The 20,303-nt window shown below is 35.9% G+C and overlaps 1 protein-coding gene across 1 annotated transcript; it reads left to right on the top strand.

Moving 5' to 3' along the window:
* Window positions 1–797: 797 nt before the first annotated feature.
* Window positions 798–20,227, top strand: LOC120338225 (uncharacterized). The gene is made up of 14 exons (XM_039406175.2): window positions 798–1,043; window positions 2,372–2,516; window positions 3,595–3,716; window positions 4,641–4,782; window positions 8,346–8,412; window positions 9,216–9,576; window positions 11,853–11,947; window positions 12,548–12,660; window positions 12,992–13,220; window positions 13,597–13,707; window positions 14,553–14,724; window positions 16,098–16,279; window positions 17,061–17,156; window positions 19,308–20,227. Exons 1-14 carry the CDS (start codon window positions 1,013–1,015, stop codon window positions 19,476–19,478), a joined length of 2,037 nt encoding a protein of 678 aa, XP_039262109.2. The 5' UTR covers window positions 798–1,012; the 3' UTR covers window positions 19,479–20,227.
* The last annotated feature ends 76 nt before the right edge of the window (window positions 20,228–20,303 follow it).

Here is a 20,303-nt window from a genome sequence, read left to right as displayed (position 1 = left end):
TTTATTTAGTTATGGACCTGTCCCCGAGCATCGACTTCCTTTTTCACTCCATGACATTGGCCAATCCGCAAGGTGCGAAAAGTGACGTAATAATGATCCATTTTCGCATCCGCTCAGACACTTTTCTCACTCAGACAGATATCCAGGCGCGGTCGTAAACATTACCTCGTTTTTGCGTTTTTGAACTCAATTCGTTAGTTTTCAGTTGTGTTTCGGAAATTCAAATATAAATCAGATAATTCAATGATCACTCTGTCTTTTAATTTAATTGCAGTAATAAAATATTAGTGTAGAAATGGCTGCGATAGACTGGGCTGAAATTCGTTACCGGTACTTTAAAAAATCAGATTGTTGTATGATGGTTTGAAACACATACCCCATTTTACTTGCGCCAACTCTCGGAACCACTCTTAAAAAAAGCCCCGGAAATTTTGCAATGGTAAAGTAAGAAAAAGATTTTTCGGGGGTCGTAGGTCGGGGAAAGGTCTATTAGCGCGAAGCTGTATTAACTTATATGTAATTATAAATATTAACTCAATATGTATTGTAATATGTAATTGTAGTTAATTTATAACTGTATATATTTACTTTAAATGATTTTAAACGTACACAAAACAAAAACTAATACAAAGAAAGCAGACCATTTTTAGAAAATCCCAAACCGCTTGAAATATGCAACATTAATATTTGTTTACCCATGGCATCGCGTTTCGTTTGGCTGCCTGTGCTACCTGCGTTCTATCTGTCTGAGTTTCAGGATTTTGTCCTTTAACATCCCTAGTTTTACCGTGTTTAATATCATTTTGTTAGATTTTTGGTTAAATAGTTAATATCTGAATATTGAAAAATTATACCTTAGCAGAAAAAATGGAATATACTTAACGACGTTTCCTGAATTTGGGATAATCCAGTAATCAGCATTTGCTCTGTTGTTTCCTGGTTTCTTTTGTCAGATCGGTACAATCTGATGTAACTTCGTGTCATCTGATTTCTTTTTTCAATACACAACATCATGGGCAACGGATGCATGCGTTCAAAAGCAGGTTTGTTTTTAGTAGGTCAAGTTATTCATATTTTTCTTGGTGTCTTGTAGAAAGAAATGGATCTTTCTGTCCTTGAAACAGTGAAATGAGTATAAGTTTATTTCGACTCCATAATCAGCATAGTAGATGATAAAATAATTGATAAAAACAAAATAAATGAAACCTATTATAGAATCGGGAGGACGAACAAAACCTCAAGTAGGGTTTAAAGCGTACAGATTTTAGATGGAAAGGTATTGTTAAAAGAAGTAGTGTAGGTATGTGTTCGCTCAACCAAAAGGATGAAAACTAATTAAAGCACGCACACACAATCACGCAGACATGATAAGATCAGAACAGAAAAAAGCGAGACATAAAACCAATTACTTAGTAAAAAAAAATATATACAAACATATAAATAAATAAAAATTTTGCCACACCATATTAATCGTTTAACGAGGAGAACATTCTGAACATTAGCAAATAACGGGATGGAATTTAGACTACATATTTATCCCGGTTAAAGGAAAACTGACAAGCCAAGGCTCAATCATATGGCAGCATTGCGAATCACAACCTCTCGTTCGATTACAAGCTCATGGGAGTATCAGGGTATAGGGATAGTCAGCCAGTTATATTTGTTTTCAGATGAATAGACTTGATGGGCATATGGGACTGGGGGAGGGAGCTGTAATCTACTAGCGTTTATGTTTGTACGAACCACCCCACAATGCATGGAGCCATCATTCCTCTTTCACATAATTATTCACCACAGGATTCAAACCGCTTTACCAACCTCTATCCATTCATATCTTTGTTGCAAAAATGAATTTATTTGCAGTTTAATCAATTTAGTGGTCACACCTACAATTATTGTAGTCATGAGGCTTTTCTTTGAGCAAACGTGTATAAAAATTTGAAATTGATACGAATCTTATTTTGAGCAATTTCCAAATTTTGTAATTTAACATGAGAATTGGCTTGGCGGTGGGGCGTATCTTGCTAACTGTTAGGAAATTGCTTGACACCGCGCCTCTGGTTACCCTGCGTTCACAGGTTCAAATTCTGTGGGAAATGAATATGAGTGAGAGGATTGCTGAACTCCTCGTCGCCATAGGGTGAATCCTGTAACAGCTGGTCAGTTATGGCTCCGTCACCATCAAGTCAATGTATTCAAAACAAATAACTAGCTAACTAATCCCATACCCGACATGAAATGATAACCGGATGAGCGGCCGTGGTTCGCCATATGATGATTATACCATGTTATCGATATTTCTCTCTCCAGGGATGAATATGTAAATCCTATTCTATCGCCATTGTTTTATTTCTTATATTTTTTTTTCTAGTTGAAGTGACTTCTCCAACTCTCCCAGCATTCAAAGTTGTTGTCGTTGGCGACAGTGGAAGTGGGAAAACCAGCATTGTTAAAAGATTTGTTCACAATAAGTTTGAAGAAGAATATTTAAGAACAACTGATGTTGATATTACAAGGTAGACGAAAATTCGGGTCACGCGGAGTAAACACCGTAACAGCTTAAATATCTCAAAATAAAATTTGATTTAAAAAAAAAACCCAAATTTTCATTTAAAAAAAAAATGAAAAGACTGTCTTGGGCGGACATAATACCTTACACGTAATGGGACATACGAAAGGCAGATAACTCGACTACCGATAGGACTGCTGAGTTGTCTGTCTTTTCTCATATTCTACGGCGAAGTTACGGGGGTAATTAATCTTTTTACATTAAAATTTGACATCACATTTTTGTTAGGCTTTATTTAGGCAATTACTTCACTAGACCTGAAAATCGAAGACACTGATGGCGTTTGGCTCAGCAGTTGGTGCATCATGTTAAGCGCTAGGAATACATTTGCAATTGCATCCCTAATTACTCTGCATGGGTTCACAGCTTTGAATCCTATCAGAGATAAGTAATTCCTCGATTCTCCTTGATGTCGTAGGGTGGTTCACCTAACCACTGGTCAGTTACGGCTTCCACCATCATCAAGTCCATGCATTCGAAACAAATATTAACTGGCTAACTAATTCCATACCAAATATGGACTGTTAATTTACTGAACAAGCGGCTGTGGTACACCATATGATTGAGGATATGGAACACCCTGGAATATCCTCTCCCGGAATCTTTTTATAGGACATTTCGACACTTTTAAACACTGCTGTGCACAAGCAAATACGCAAGGAGTTACTATTTTTAGAAGGGATGGAATCGTTTCTGTTCTGCATTGCCCACCCAGTTTATTACACTCTTAGTCAAGTAGGAAGGGGGGGGGGGGGGGGGGGGAGCAGTCATTGAGACATGAGGAGTTACTGTTCACGGAAGATGACGTGAATCCGAGCTCTTCAACATGTAATATAGTCATTCCTCTAATTGGGTATGCAATGTCGAACTGGAAAGTTTACGGTCCTTACTTGAATAGTAACTCCCACATTGCCTACCCAATGGATGAGGTACCTGTACCCATACTCTTCAACATGGGACATAGTCATTTCTCTAACCAGCCACTCAATAAATGAGTTTTTTTTTACCTGTTCTCCTATTTCCAGTGTTGTAAAGAAACTCAATGTACCAGAGCATGCAATAGTAACAGTTGAACTATGGGATGTACCCGGTGAAAATGATGTTGATTTGAGAAAAACTTATTATCTTGATGTTGATGCTGTTATCGGTGAGTTGGAAAAATATTTGAAAAAGAAGCATCAGAGCTTGTAATTTTTAAAGTTTGTTTTATTTTACATTTGATTGACCTAGTCCCTCGATGCTTGACTAACTGGTTTGAAAAATCGTAATCATATGGTGAACACAGCGTTTTATCAGGTTACCAGTCCATGTTGGGCGTGGAATTAGGTAACCAGTTATCATTATAAGATGATTTGATGTGGCCGCTCATATCATATGGTTGTATGTTATCCTAGGCAGTGTTTAGGCATGGATTTTGCCCTTGGCTAGATAAAGTTTTTTTTTTAATCGTTATGAAAACAACACGCTGTCACGCTCAACTGTATAAAAACAATATTCCCATGTAATAAAATAAAATAAAACAGTGAAGATTTTGGTGAAATATTGGATGTCATAGAACCTGAAGGAAATTTAAAAAAAAATAGTAATAGCCTCCTGGCGACTAGTTCCATCTTCTAGTGCTGAAAATTCGAAGTCAGTTTGTTCATTAGTTATGGAGCAAAACAAGTTTTTTTGCAACAAAAAGTCGTCAATCATATTATGGCCACTTTATGTCTAAGCACAATAATAGTAAAACAAAGTAACTAATAGTGGTGCAATAAAGTAGGATATGATAAGATTTACATATTTATTTCGGGAAATAGAAGGACTGCCAGACGGCTTAATTATACTGTAAACCACGATCCATGTGGGGTATTAGTATGTATGGAATTAGTTAGCCAGTTATTGGTGTTCAGATGCATGGACTTAATGGTGGAGGAAGCCGTAACCGACCAGTGGTTACATGAACCACCCTGTGGCGGCGAGGAATCCAGCAATCCCCTCGAACATAATTATCCCCTCATGGCATGCGAACCCACGCAGGTTCATAAACTTCAAACTGACTATATTTATTGTTTGATTATATTTTTAGTTGTTGTCGACATATCGAGCGAAGATTCCTTGAATGTTGCTGGAAGTTGGAGTCTGGATGTCACCAATCATGCAAGAGTGTCAAGAACATTCACAGAAAGTGTTCCGAATCCTGATGGAAAAACATTTACTAATAAAACAAGGTTTGTGTCTCCTATAATTTTAAAAATGTTGAACAACAATTTTTTGTAAGATTTGTAAGGCTCAATGAGTCTTTTTTGCAAGGTTTTTCACAGTTTTTGCAAGATTTTTGGTGGTTTATCACTGTTTTCACTGTTTTTGCAAGGTTTTTGGTGTTTTTTCACGGTTCGATAATTGGAGGTAATTGGGACTGTGTGGCATGAGAACAAAAATTGCAAGTTTTTTCTGTTAATAATACTTAAGATTTAAATCTTGTCTAACAATTCTGAGGGGCCGTTTTTATAGCGAAGATTTTTTATGTCCTTATTCAGAATAAAATGTATGAAAAACAGTGCCATGTAAATGAGGAATATTTAGATATGAAATAACTATAGTAGGCTTATATATAGAATTTAGGGATGGAAGCAGCTATTGAGAATGGCAAAGTATTTTAAAAGAATTGAATTATTTAATAGGATTTTCATATTTATCCCGAGGGTGAGGAAGGTAATGAGAAGGCTTAATAATATAGCTAACCATGGTCTCTTGCCTGATTACCAGTCAATATGAACTGCTCTGCTATGGCAGGAAGTCCAGCAATCTATTAGCACATCCTCTGTGAGATTTGAAGCTGCAAACTCACAGAGTTTGGACTGAAAGACATAGAAAAGGCGCCATTATACAAACCAATATTTGGAACAAATGCCGTGGGTGTGCCTCTATATTGAATTTAGGTATGGATGCGACCATCAAGTATACCAAAAAGATTTCAGAAGAATTGGACCATGTGAATTTACTAGTGTAACTGTGCAGCCTGTTGAAAACATTTAGTTGAATTGAACAATTATTTTATTGCGAGAGTTGCCACCACTTCCTAAATCTCTTAAAAGCCCTATAATGCAACTAAAATTGGCGGTAATAAAGCCATTAGAATTTGACCCATTACTTTGGAGTATATTTGTTAAGCCATCAAATCTATCAGAAATGATAAACATTGGGATTTGTGTTGCGCCATTATTTGTAGGTTTCCGTAATGATCGTGGTTTTTATTACGCACAAGAAGTTATTATTTGATTTCTTCACACAAATGACGTTTGTGGGTTCAAGGATGGCTGATTGTGAAAGTTTACGACCTTTTTAAAACCAAAGTTATATTTATATTAAAATTGTCTTTTTGTAGTGATTCACTCTGAGCGTGTACAGTATAGTCTCCAGCTTTTCATTTTAGAGGATGATTTTAGAGCAGAATCAGGCGGGCCAGATTGAATTACCCAACAAACCGGATTTGGCCCGCGGGCTGTAGTTTGCCTGTGTCAGGGCTAGTGTGACATCTTATATGCACATTGTCCCACAATGATGTTTTTAAGCATTTGTTGATCGAAAATCTAAATGACAGTTCTTTATATATACATTATTCGGAATATTTTTTAAAACCAGGTCATAGCTCTTGCATCACACACATTTGGAATCACCACTCCGCCAGCACAAAAGCATAAGAGAAGGATAAGTCTCCCAGAAACTCAAATGATAGAACAGAATATAGACATTTCAAATGCTTTTCAAAATTCAGTTTGTTTTAGTTGACTCTGGTATTCTATGGTAAAGTATTCATGCCTCTAAATTTCAAAGATGTAACACAAAAAAGTTGGAAACCCACAAAAATCGATTTAGATTCTTTCGCAATGTCTCTCTTCATTCAATGATTCGATCTATTTACCTCAAATCCTCATCAAACAAACCAATGTTGACTCATGAATTGAGGTTTTGTATGACATATTGTGATGTCACAAGATAGATTGTTATGTGATAGGTGTGCTCTGTTTGCTAACAGTTGTTTGCCTTAGTAACAAGAGAACTTCTGTTATTTAACATTTACACTTCATAATGACTTTACGGAAAGAAGTGGTCTGATATAAATCTTCTAAATGTCACTGGAGTTGGAAGGTTTAAACATACAAGAACAAGTGTGTTATTAGTTAAAATTTTTGACTTTTGATAGCGTAGCAGCGGTTACCAAATTTTTAGATTGTGCGGCATCAAATTATCAGGGAAAAATCCCAGGCACATTTACACGAAAACAAGTTGCTGCCATCAAATAAACCTGAATTTTGTGATCGTTAATGAGTATTTTATGCTTTTTAAAATTTGTAAACACGTAGGCCTAAAGAATGAAGGCAATGTGAACATAACATAACATTTACACTTAATAATCTAATCTTATCTACGGTAGAATAATTCAGACGGAATGCTTTGACTGTTTTTCTATGGTTATCAAAACTTAATAAATTTGAAGTATTCCAAATAGCGCATCACTGTATTTTCCTGAATAAAAATATTACAAATTATTCCGGAATTTGGAAATTCACTGTTTTGAATATAAAGTATCACCTGTTTCTGAGTGTTTTGGACAAAGCATTTTCAAAACATACCAGGAAATAATCTTCACAAGGTTATTGTTCTTCAACCATTCAACCCACCGAAACCAGACTAAAACAACATCAATTGTTTAGTTGAGTTTAAGCCGTTTAAGTTTAATTTCTCAAATGACTCATACCAGACATAAGTGTTTTCAATCGTGATCTTTTGTTGTATAAATAACAAAAGAGAAAATGTACAAGTTGGGTGCTTTATTAAGATTGGGTAACATTTTTTGTATGACACGAAATTACACCTTTTGTTTTGAACTGTACAAACATTTTAGTTGTTCTAAACTGTTTGAAAATGTGCCATTCATTTTTTTTGGGGTTTTTAAACTGAGTTACAAGCAGTCTCGGGCTTATGTCAATATTTTTTTCCCAGTGTTTTCATAGCTCTTATTTGTGCTTTTTGCTCCAAACGCTCTGTAAAAGCCGGTGCATTACAATTCAAAATTATGATCGCAGGGGCATAAACCAAGGAGGGGGATTGAGGGATGCCACCAATATCGAACAACATGTAACAAGTAACATCGTGTACTGTTTTTGGGAATGGCCGGAAATATTTCTAGTTCCAATTAATTACAACCTGTGTTAGTGATAATTGTGATGTGCAACCTGCGATGCTAACACTGTTGAATCTAATGCTTTAACTGCTACCTATGGTGTCCACACCTTAGTGCAAAGGTGTACAACATTTTTGGCCATATAACCAACTGGGACCTACATAAAGAAGAAAATGCGGCTCAGCTCAGCCTCACAGTAATAAAGACACCGGGCAAAAAGGGCGAGAGATTTAACGCAGAGATTAGAGCACACATGTATTTTTACTCTTGTGTGCACCTTTTTGAACATGAATGTATTTTATGCTCAATGGGAAAAAATTTGAGTGTTGAAAAGTGCCACACTAAAAGGCTTAGGGGGCCAGGTTGTGGCCCGTGGACTGCCTGTTGCACACCCCTGCCTGGTTGTCCGAGCATTTGCTGCCTGTAATATACCCCAGCAATATAGATGCAGCCACTGAAAGTGTCCATATTTTCAATTTAATCTACTGCTACCCTTAGTCTTATTAATATCACTTAAACTACATTCGCAAGCATTTTCAACTTTGACAAAACTTTCACAAGAAGCATAACTTCAATAAAACAATGCTAAATGCTCTTTTTTTTCAGGAAAGAATATGTGAAGCCAAAGCCCGGATCAATACCTGTCTTACTTCTCGGGAATAAATATGATTTGGTGAGTGGTTCATCCCTTCTATTGAATGGATGCATAATGAGGAAAGTGCATGAGTCATTGGAGTGCAAATAAAAATGATATAAATCCTGCAATGTATGTTTACTTGACATTTAACTGCAGAAAAAATCTTTACATCGCGTACTTCACTATTGTAAAATTTTTAGTGCTTATTTAGAGAATGTTTTCATTAGCAAGTACAAAAATGGTTATATTAGGGGGGAGCAATTACTTTCCTGAGTGGGCCAAAACTCTTTTATGTCGTGGATTTCATCGATATTTTCAGTGTAAATAAGATAGGATTTACATATGTATCCTGGAGGAGAGGAAAGCCGATAAGACGGCCTAACCATATGGCGAACCACGGTCTCTCGTCCGGTTATCATTCCAAGCCGGGTATGGGATTAGTTAGCCAGGTATTTGTTTTCGGAAGCATGGACTTGATGGTGGAGGAAGCCGTAACTGACCAGCGGTTACGTGAACCACCCTACAAGGAGTCCAGCAATCCTCTCGCACATGATCATACCCGCATGAGATTCGAACCCCACACCGCCGAGCTGATTTATATCAATAAAATTAAAGTGGGCCGTATCCTTCCCGCCGATCATAATTTGCCCAACATGGGTTATATCATACAATTTATGTATGCAAAAAGATGTAGCCGAAATAGATGATTAGTTGCACTTCTTCGCATTCATGTGTTGACAGCAGTTTTGGTAATTCAAATATCATATTATATCCTTGTTTTACGCTTGCATTCGGAAATATGTGTGTGTTTTTCTTATTATGCTAATCTTCTATTTCAGGCAAAAACGAAGTTTATGAAAGAGCTGGAAGCTTCAGAATCTCAAGGAATATTAAAGATCAAGCCAGTTTCTGAAGATCAAGTCAAACCAGCAACTGAAGATACCAAAAGTGCTGAATCAGCAAAAACGAATGATGAGTTGTCAGAAAATGTTAATAACTCAGTAGAAAATAAAAATGACTCAGCAGAACCAAAAATATCGGTAGAGACAGCAAAAACTGATAAAAAGTCTGATGAGCCTCCGAAAGAGTCGTCAGACACTCCATCTAAAGATACAGGAGATAGCTCCCCCAAAGAAGAGACAACTCCAATAGTGGAAAATGGTCATGTTGGGAACGGTGGTGCAATAAAAGAGAAGGAAGGTACTGATTACAATATTTTTGGCACAGGGACTGCAGGAAGTCTTGCTTCTCACGTTATTTACTTACAATTCTCCGCTATAATTTTTATTTTCCGCTATCATTTCTAACTAAGTACGTAACCTTGCTTCATGCAAAGTTACTTGAAAATGATTTTGATCAAATACGTATCTTAGAAATGTTAGAATATCTCCTTTTTACTTTTTGAACCCATTATTGAATAAAAAAGACTTGGTCATTTTAGCTCACACGGTAATGTCACAGAAGGCAAAAACAGTGCCTTATTCTCATATTGGAATACTGTAGTATTTATTCTCGATAATTTAGTTCAAATCCCATGCCTGGCACTTGCACCCAGAGTGCAACAAATTGAAAATGAAATCTTCTGGTCCTTACAAAAATAATAACTCCTCACATATCAGTGGGTTCTCATACCAGCCTTGTTCAGAGCAGGAATTATCGCCACAAAAAATAAAAGTTTTATGCAGTATGCTAAATTACCAGAAATAAGCATTGTCTTCCAGTAAAATAAAATATAAGTTCTTACGCAGTATGCGAACTTACCAGAAATAAGCATTGTCTTCCAGTAAAATCACATTTTATAGCTTAGTTGAAAAACAAATACCACCACAAGTCCACAATGATCATTTGAACTAGTTACACTTGGTGACTATTGTTTCATTCATTTTAAGATGCAATTATGGCCTCTTTTCTCCTTTATTACATCATAATTAATGGTGCTTTATTAGTCATAATGGGAATGAAGTAGAATTAAAAAACACTTGAGGAGTTTCACTTTACAAAACTTACTTCGGTTATAAATTACTAATTTTACATTTCTTCAAGAAATAAAAACTTGGAAAAACTTTTTAGTTTTGATTATCCCTGAATGACCACAGATAATTCCTGTGTATTGAGACAAACATTGAACATATTCAAAAATCTTTTCAAAAAAGGATTGCACTTAATATTGGTATTCATTTAGATCCTCTTTTCCAAAAAAAACTAATTTTGAATTTCATTTACAATCTATATTAGCGGGAATTTTCGATATAACTCCCATAGGGGTCAAGTATTCTTCCAATCTTTGTTTTGCCAGCATGATCTGCAATTCTTTATTTAAATTTGAATTCCATTAGATTTATGCAAACACTGATTTAGACAATGTTCACTCATTCCAAGACTTTTATGACCCAGTGGTAGATACCACAGTTGATGTTTGTTTGTTTTGTGATCATAATAATAAATAGAATTTTATGGATATATCTTTTACGGTCTCATTGAATTATCGTATATCCCCGCATACGGCCGATCTCGCATATAAGCCGTCCAGACAGAATCGATTAATATGTACACATCTCATAAATCATAACACGACACTCAGCCATCACAGCAAATGATTGCAGAAGAGAATGGAAATGATAATCACTATTGTTATTAATAGTTGGGTTTCGCAGATGGATCCGTATGAGTATAACGCAAGGATGCTATAGCAAGAGTGAAAATGAATATTTTATTTAATTCAAGAGTCTTACTGCACATTTACACAAATATAGAGAAATATATATATATAAATAGGTGACCGTACATTTGAACCCATGTACATTTGAACCCATGCGTATATCCACGGGTTCAATCGATATGTGGGTGCTAAAACCCATGGGTTAGGGTTAGTATGGGTTTAACTATCCGTGAAACAAAAAAAATTCCATAGGTGCAATAGCATACAGGTGCAATTGTCGTGGGTTAAAATGTAATGGAACCATATAAATAATATATATTTCAATATACAGAAATATATTTGTGTAAGTGTGCAGCAGCAGGGGCGTAGCCAGAAATTTTCAAAGGGGGGGGGGGGGGGTTCTGATATTCTAGCTTGTCCGATCGAACGCTGGAATACTCATGTTTTTAGTAGTCTTGGTGGTCTAAAAGCATTTCAAGCTACGGATAATTGCTAATAATGATACAGAAAAATGAATTTATTTTTTTTACATTTCATAAGGGGGGGGGGGGGGGTTCGACCCGCAAAACCACCCCACCTGTCTACGCCACTGTGCAGCAGCGTTATTGTTATGTTTTACTTTTATTAATAATAGTAAGAATTGTATAAAATTCCTTCAAATCCATGTCAAACCCTTTAGTGTAATCAGAGTTGTGCATGTAGGAGTCAAATTTTTGGTGCGATCAGATGTCGGCGTGTATAAGCCGGTTTTTTAGTTTAGCAACTTTTTTTTGGAGTTCCAAACTATGATTATATATATTCAATTCATTAATTGCAGGTCACAGAGAGACAACATACAAGAAGATCCATCCTAAAGATGAGAGAAATGGTGTCATAACTAGCGTGGAAAAAGTTCAAGAAGTAAATGAAAAGGTTGGTTTTAGATCACTGATATTATTAATAGTAAATTTTGAGTACCGGTACTCTGGTAAGGTGTGTACCAGGTTAGGGTTAAGCCAAAATTTTATTCTGATTTTCCTTATTTAATTCTATTACGAGTTCGGGGACTGTCTGTGTTAGCCAAGTGAATATACCCCGGCCCCTGCCAATAAACTGTATTTTCAATTAATTGATAAATTTAGAAAAACTAGGGTTACAAAGATGGTGTTTATTGAACCGCGGGTCTTTTCTTCTTGTTTACCTTTATACTTTGGATCTGTTTGTGGCCATTGCCTTATGTTTATATGCGGCTGTTTGCAGCCTGATTTTAAGTAATACAATATTTTGTTTCGTCTCAAGCAGTTAGACCAGGGGTGAGCAAGGTTTTTGAACCAAGGGCCAAAAATTTTGCCCATCTAGACTAGCGGGCCATGTGAGTGTGACGTAAAAAGTTACGTTCTATAAACAATATTTACAGTGTTGCAAAAGCAGAATTGGAAAACAGTAGGCCTCGTCCCAAAACTAAATTTAATCCCAATCTCAACAAATTCCTTGAGTTATTTTTAGCTGAACGTCAAAAATTGATTGTTTTAGAATCCTTCTCCTGCGGATGACGCAAAGTCTGCAGTTACATCACTTGTCTCTCTACTACCACCTTGTGTGGAAGACATTGAACAAGTTGCAGAGAAATATGGATTCCTTGCTGGGTGAGATGATATTTAAAATCTAATATACAGTTAATCTTTTATATAATTTAAGTTTCACGGTCAGATAAGTGAACTGTTGCCCACTTGAATAATCCGCGTTTCCCCGACCCTTGACCGCTGAAAAAATATCCCTATACTTTATCATTGATTGCATAATTTCCAACCTTGATTTTGAGAGTGTTTTGAAGAGTTAGTGATTACAAAATAGCTCTTATGTGCAAAACTACCCTCCGATAAAAATCAAAACAATGCAAAAAAGCCAGCTTACACTAGGATGGTTGAAAACGTACAAATACAAGTCCACTTAATTTAACATTTTTCTCAATTCTAGAGTCCCAGTATCAGCTAAAACAGTCAACGGTGGAGTGCAAGAAGTAATGCAGTCTGTTCTAAGGCGACTAGTTGCGAAGAAACTATTCAATTTAGACGCAAAAGAAGCAATTTTAGAGCGAAAGAAGCAAAACTTTGATGTGGCTTCCGCTAAATCCGTCAAATCTTATTTGAGTAAAAATTCCAGCAGATTAAGAAAGAAAATATCCGGCAATTTTGAATCATTACAGGTATTGTAACTGTCATGTTTGTCTAAAGCAGGGGGTTCTCGCCGAACTTGCGTGATATAGTATGTTTCTGCTTTTTTTTGCGTTTTAGAAACTGCCAATTGTTACATTGTCACAATTGAAATAGGAATTGTACAGAGATTGTAATATTTTGCCACGTTTTATCAAAGATTTGTGTTACTTGATGGAATCAAGTCCATGCATCTGAAAAACAAAATAATAACCTGCTAAGTAATCCTTCACCAGACATGGGCTGGTAACTAGACGAGAGAAAGGTTGTGGTTCACCATATGATTAAGTCATCTCATTGGCTTTCCTCTCCTCTGGGATAAGTATGTGAATTCTATCCTAAGCCTATCATATCTTCTTCATTCTTTAGGAGGTCGGTATAATTGAAATTGATGAAGTAATACGAAGATGCAATCCTACATTACATGAGGCCGAAGATCTGACTGCAGGATACGCAGAAGCAATGCATGGATTTAAACTGGTATGTCAGTCTTTTTTTTACAACCCTCGTTCATGCCTTTCTCTCTAAACAAGGATATTTACTAATATGTGAGGGGCTACTATCGATGTTTCCCTGACAATGACCAATCAGCATGACATCAATGATGATGTAGCAATTGTAATCTTTGTGGGCGTTCACTCACTTAGTTCACTCAGACAGGTATTCAAGCACGGTTGTAAACATTGCCTCATATTCGAGATTTTGCGTGTTATTTGTCAGTTTTCGGTTGTGTTTTTGAAATTAGTTGTAAATAAAATATTTCGATTGCTATTACCGTATGTCTTCTGATGAAATTTAGTTTATTTGTAATAATTAAAAATCAGTTTCATAAAAGCTGCAATAAATTAAACTAAAAGCGGCCATTAGGAAGTAAGTGGAACATTAAGCTGTCTTACCGGTTTTCCTCTCCCCCTGGATAAATATGTAAATCCTATCCTATCTGTCCTATCCTACATACTAGCTTGCAAGATTTAGCCGGATCGAAATATGCCAAGCAAAAAAGACCATATTTCATAATCACATCATGTTGAATGTTAGGGATCCTGTGAGAACAGTTATGGGCGAAAAGATCGCCAGATCGCTCCTCGCAGACGCTGGTCAGTTATGGCTCTCATCTAGCTATTTTTATTCAATAATTTTACGCAAAAACACTCCCAAAATAAATGTCAAAAGTATAAAAATAAAATAGTAAATCCTGTCCTAACATTTCTGAAATGTTCAGAGTGACACCAGTCATTCAAACTTATTGACCCGACTTTTATCAGACAAACCACACTATGATTTGCCTATAAATTATTTATCAACTTAAATTTGAATTCAACCAGGCTTGTTTCAAGAACGGCTTCACATCTGGTACCAGAGTGAGTCTGGAAGTTTGTATCGCAGCACTTAAGGAAGCTGTTGCTTCAAACTTTGACCCTGTGAACTCTGACCCCAGAGAAAACATCAAATTGATGATGATGACTCCTGAGAAACAAGCAGAGAGAGAACAAAAAGGTTTGTATATGGTAGGCATAAACTTGAAATAGAAATTGAGGTTTTTCATATAATCAGCCACTTATTCTGGTACTCCCATTGTGTGTGTACTAGGTTATAATTTTGTTCCGATTTTCCTTATTTTAGTTATGTTCCGAGTTCGGGGACTGTCTCTGTTAGCCAAGTGAATAAACCTTTTCTTTACACAACTTGATGTAGAGTAGGCGAACAAAATTAGTTAGCTCAATATTGGTACACACACTTCTGGAACGCCCTCATTTTTATTCACGGCACTAATGGGTACACGCTTTTTGCTAAAAACCAGGCTCTGTAATAGCATATACTGTTATGTAAGGAGCTGCTAAGTTTAAAAGGACCTGGATCTTTTGGTTTGACATTACCTATCCAATTTATCACACTCTGTGTGAGGTAGAGGGCACAGAATTCGAACCTGAGATGCTGCACGTTGCCAAATGCTTAAGCAGCCTTGTCAGCTTCCCTCTCCTGGGATAAATACCGTATGTAAATTCTATCTTATCTGTTCATCAAAAACAACCAAGTGACAAGCTTGACAAGACAAAAGGCGTTTGTTGCCATATGATTAAGCCTTACTATCAGCTTTCTTCTGGACTCTGTAAATACTGTATTTCCCCGAAAATAAGACAGGGCCCTGTTTCAATTTTCTTCCGAAAAATAATACTAGGGCCTATTTTGGGGGGGATTTCTCTGATTTTATTTATCACAAACAAAATTACAAAGTAGAGAATTCAAGATTTTCAAATATACAAAATATGAAACCGAAATCCATTCACTTATAAATAACACGATTTTATTTTAAAAAGAGACTAGGTCTTATTTAAAGGGGATGGTTTATATATTAAAATCATTTTTAAAATTCACGCTAGGTCTTTTTCTCGGGGAAACATGGTATGAAGCATCTGATCATGTATCCGAGGTTCCCCTGTTAAATTACTACTACTCTTCTGACCATTGACTGTTCAGTGAATACTCATACAACTAATTCATTTCGCTCTTTTGAGGATTTGAGCCCCAAATTCATACTTTTGGAACAATTAAATTGTCCATTACTCCTGACTTGGAGAGGTTACTGGACGAGAAGCTGTGTCCTGCCATTCCTCCTTTCCTCTCGTCAGGTAAATAAACAGGGTGTCAATACATACCGTTTCTTTACAATTTCAATTTTGTATGAAGCCGGTTCCCAATATATTTTGCCCAGGTTTGTTGTTTTAATCAGTAATTGTTCAAGTATTTTTACTTCATTTAATACTTATGTCAATATATTGGTCCATTCTCTTTAATTATTTAAAAAAAAATTATGGACACCATATATAAATCTTAACTTCCTAACCCAGACTGATTATAATATTTTTCAGCTTTAACTTTAATATCTGAAGATGCTGACGGTTTCCCTGACTTGAGGATTGTCAACACAGAACAGAAAGACGTGGAAAAACTGAATGAAAGGATTGAAATGAAAGAAACAGATGAAAATAAGGACGATATTATCAGGGTTCAACCAAAAATTATGAATGTATTAACAGAATACAGAGAAAATGTAAGTTTTGATGAAACATTTCGAAATAAAACATTTTCTTACTTTATTCCCTGCAAAGTAATAATTTTGTGCCCGAATACTTAACTATATATGGCAGCCTCTTGCGTTAAAACGGGATGATCGCTAGAAAAACATGAAAATCTGTCAAACAGCTACGGTGTTTATTTTTACAAAGAATCACTTTCACAAAGGTTTCAAAGGCATATGTTATATAGAAATTGAATAGAACCTAAAAGGTATCAACCTAAAACAACCTAGAATCTGTAAGAAATAAAAACGTATTGAAAAAGAAATGAATTTTTCGCTTTTCTAGCGATTACTTTATTGCTGTGCTATATTCCACTGGTTGCAACTACAAAAACAGATCGTTCAGCTGTCTGTTCTTGATGATACCCGAACATGTGCTGTGCTGGTGTTAGTGCTATAAAATACGCTTTTGTTTAAACTTCTCAATATATAATTATATACCCATCACATTGCCTCTTTTGTTTTCATGGCATGATGGGACTAGGTCGTGGTATTTGCTTGTTTCTTGCAAACACCTTTTCGTTTCGCCATTATTGTTGTTTTATCAATATTTTGGGTATATATTTTTAGAATGCGTTAGATCGAATCATAATAATCACCATTTTTATGACAAAAAAAATCAATTCTGAACAGATGATATTTGACAACTGAGATAGTACTGTCCAGAGTACTGTAGAGTTGACCTATTAAGAAATTGGTTTTTGATGCACTTTAGTAATATCATTACTGGACTGACATTTGTCATTTTCTTTAGTTTCTTCATAAATCTTCATCAATTTCTAAATATGGAGCTGAGGTTGAAACAATTTTGGGAAAGAGGACAATGGAACTCACAGCTAAAGAAGAAAAAGTAAGTGAAGTTATGGTTTTCTTATTGGTATTGGAAATGCTCATTTTATAATAATCTTGGTAAAACATATATTATATGGAAATCTCATACTAATATCCAAGCATCCTTTTGGTCCAGGAATATTAGAAAGGACAGGCAATGCACAAATTACACAGCCCAGAAACACAACTAACATAATAGGAAAATTTGATGTTTGCCTATCTCCTGGAAAACCCTACCTATAGTTAGTCTATCCCAGGGGTCGGCAACCTTTTGAACTTCGCGTGACATTTTATGAATAATGAGCACCTTCGCGTGCCAAACATTTTTATGTGTTTGGTTTGCATAATCAACTACCTGATTTGAATAGTCGGAATCTGAAATTTTCTTTCCCATCTGAAACAGTCGCCGTGATTATACGCTCGTAAAAATAGCCGACTTTTTTAGCGTATACCGAATTTTTAGTCGCGTAAAATAATCAATTCATGACAGCTACGAGAATCTATAAAATTTCCTTCTATATTGCTATAATTGGATCCAACGTAACTCGCGGCTGCGTCTTCTTGCATCAAAATATAAAGATCACTAGTCTAAAATACCGCTCAATCTGTTGACGTATAGAAATATGAGATAAACATGCCTGAGTGTATTTAGTTTCGATACTTTTTTGTGATCTTGCGAATTCGTTATCGTCGTTAGAAAAATCTCAAGATCTGTAATAAAAATCTCGTAGAGTACAATTGAATACATATAAAGTATATATATCAGTAAATCAAAAATACATATTTATCGCCTCGAAATCCCCGCGGCTTTTTCGACGGATAATATAGAATGATTTTTCTGTTGTGCAAAGTAATCAATCCATGACAGATACGGCCATATTTAAATGTCTTGCCATATTATAGTTTACTCGTATTCAATTTAACCTGCAGTTGCGTCGACAATATAAACGCATACGCATCACTACCCTAAAATACCACATCCATCCGCGGACATAAAAATGTGTGGTAAACTTCCCGGTTATATCTAGTTTTGATCCGTATTTTACCAATTTTGCGAATTCGACAAATCGGAGCTATACTTGCAAAAATGACTCCGTTCTATCGCAATGCTGCCACTCAGATTTTGTTTTCGATGATGAAACCGTTAGAAAAATCCCTAATTCTGCTATAAAAGCTCACGGAGTAAAATTTATTTTGGTACAATAAAAATTGATTAAATATACTTTAATTAATTATCTTATATCTCAACACGACTCGATCGGGAAAAAGTCACGTTTCCAACCTTATAATATGAAATGTATAATATTAACACGGAAATTCCCGACGGCAATTTAAAGTAATTGATAAAAAGGTAAATCCGCGCAACATTTAATCGTGTTTTTATTCTAATAGCCTTATGATTCTCAATGCCGCTCAAACTTATGTGTGCAATAGGCACACGAAATTTTGCAATTTACAATGCCTAAAGAAGCGTTTTTAATCTGTCACGGGCCTCGTACAACAAATTATTTACGGTTTTATTTTTTAGTATTTTGAATACACTGAATTCACGTACAGATTTAGGCCTCTGATCCATCGCTTTTCCGAAAGTAACGAAAAGTGGCAACAATTTCGGCAGTTAAACATTACATATTTTTTCAAAGGATTTGTCGAATTGTAAATTTTTGTTCAAATGTAGAATTTTGGTTGAACTACTAAAATAAATATCTGATCTGCATCAAATCACTTGGTGTGCCATGAGAAATCCTCTCGCGTGCCACAATTGGCACGCGTGCCAGAGGTTGCCGACCCCTGGTCTATCCTATAGTTCAAGCTGGCCTGCTTTTATTTTTGTCACGATTGGCTCGGTGCTGCGGCGCATTGTTCTAGTTGTTGGGAATACGCTTTCAACCCCACCTCTGATTACCCAGATGTGCGAAAGAATTGCTGGACGCCTCGCTGCCGTAGGGTGGTCCACATAACCGCTGGTCAGTTACGTCCCCCTCCACCATCAAGTCCATGCTTCCGCAAACAAATAACTGGCCAACGAACTGCACACCCGACATGGACCTTTCCTTTAAAATTTATATATTTATATAGTTACGGTTCACTTTACTCTCTTGCACCTCCTGTTCTACTGATCAAGTAGTCAAAATTGTACAAAATATTTTTATTAATTTTATTCATTCAGGCGTGGGAAACTGCTGTAGCAGCCGGTCTCTCTCATAACGAAGTTCGTCGTATTTTATCAACAATCGCTCAGGACAAAGCCAGACTTCGAGGAACTGCAGAACTAGTACAAGAAGCTAGAAAATCTGTGCAGAAATCTGCAGGAAAAATTAAAGCTACTTTGCTGTTTTGAAACTGAAGTTTGGTTGAAATTTTTGGAAAGCTCACCAGTTTGAGTTAATTTTGGCGAAGTTTTTGAAAAAATTGCTGATCTGAGGCTAAGTTTTGCAATACTTTAGTTAAACCGTCTGTTTTGAGACTAATTTTGCCCAATTTAAATATAGCTCACTGTTTTGAGCCTGAATTTTACAAAATTTCACAGCAATTTGCTATTTCGAATCTAACTTTGAAGTTTTTAAAATTTATCTAGAGAAAGTCACCCACTGCTTCAATTTATTGCTTATTGCTTTTATTCACGTCAAGGTTTCATTTTCATTTAATAATTTTTTTTTAACTTTTCTTAGCTTTGCAGTAGTTTTAAATGCTCTACATGACATTATTATATTTTCATTTAGTTCACAGTATTAATGCAGTTCTATTTTGTCAAATATTTGATGTTTTCAGTACTACTCAGAAGAAGGCCCTGAGCAAGTAGTCCATTTGAGATTACTACTTCTATATGTGAGCAGTGCAAAAGGGACAAGGGACATCTTACTATAGACCAGGGCTACTCAACTGGCGGACCGCGTTCCGAATCCGGCCCTTTCAGGTGTTTGATTCGGACCGCGTCTAATTATTTATTTTGGACATTATCCCCACTTCAGAATTTTCCGTTTATAAAATCACTTTCATAGATTTAAATATAATGAAAAAAACTATAATGCCATAATAAACAATCTTGATTAGCTGATAATCATTAGTCGGCCAAGGAAGTGCGTGTTTGAGGATGCCGAATTATAATTTCTAGAAAGACCGGACCCAAATATTTTTGAAGTTTTGTATGCGGATCGTTCGTAAA

Source organism: Styela clava, chromosome 10 (genome assembly GCF_964204865.1).
Source record: "Styela clava chromosome 10, kaStyClav1.hap1.2, whole genome shotgun sequence".
In the NCBI taxonomy this organism is placed as follows: Eukaryota; Metazoa; Chordata; class Ascidiacea; order Stolidobranchia; family Styelidae; genus Styela; species Styela clava.
This window is presented reverse-complemented; position numbering and strand designations above follow the sequence as displayed.

Coding starts and splice junctions, on each gene's coding strand:
- LOC120338225 (XM_039406175.2), top strand. CDS start 1,013: ATGGGCAACGGATGCATGCGTTCAAAAGCAG. Junction 9,577..11,852: donor TGCAATAAAAGAGAAGGAAG/GTACTGATTACA, acceptor CATTAATTGCAG/GTCACAGAGAGACAACATAC. Junction 13,708..14,552: donor CAATGCATGGATTTAAACTG/GTATGTCAGTCT, acceptor GAATTCAACCAG/GCTTGTTTCAAGAACGGCTT.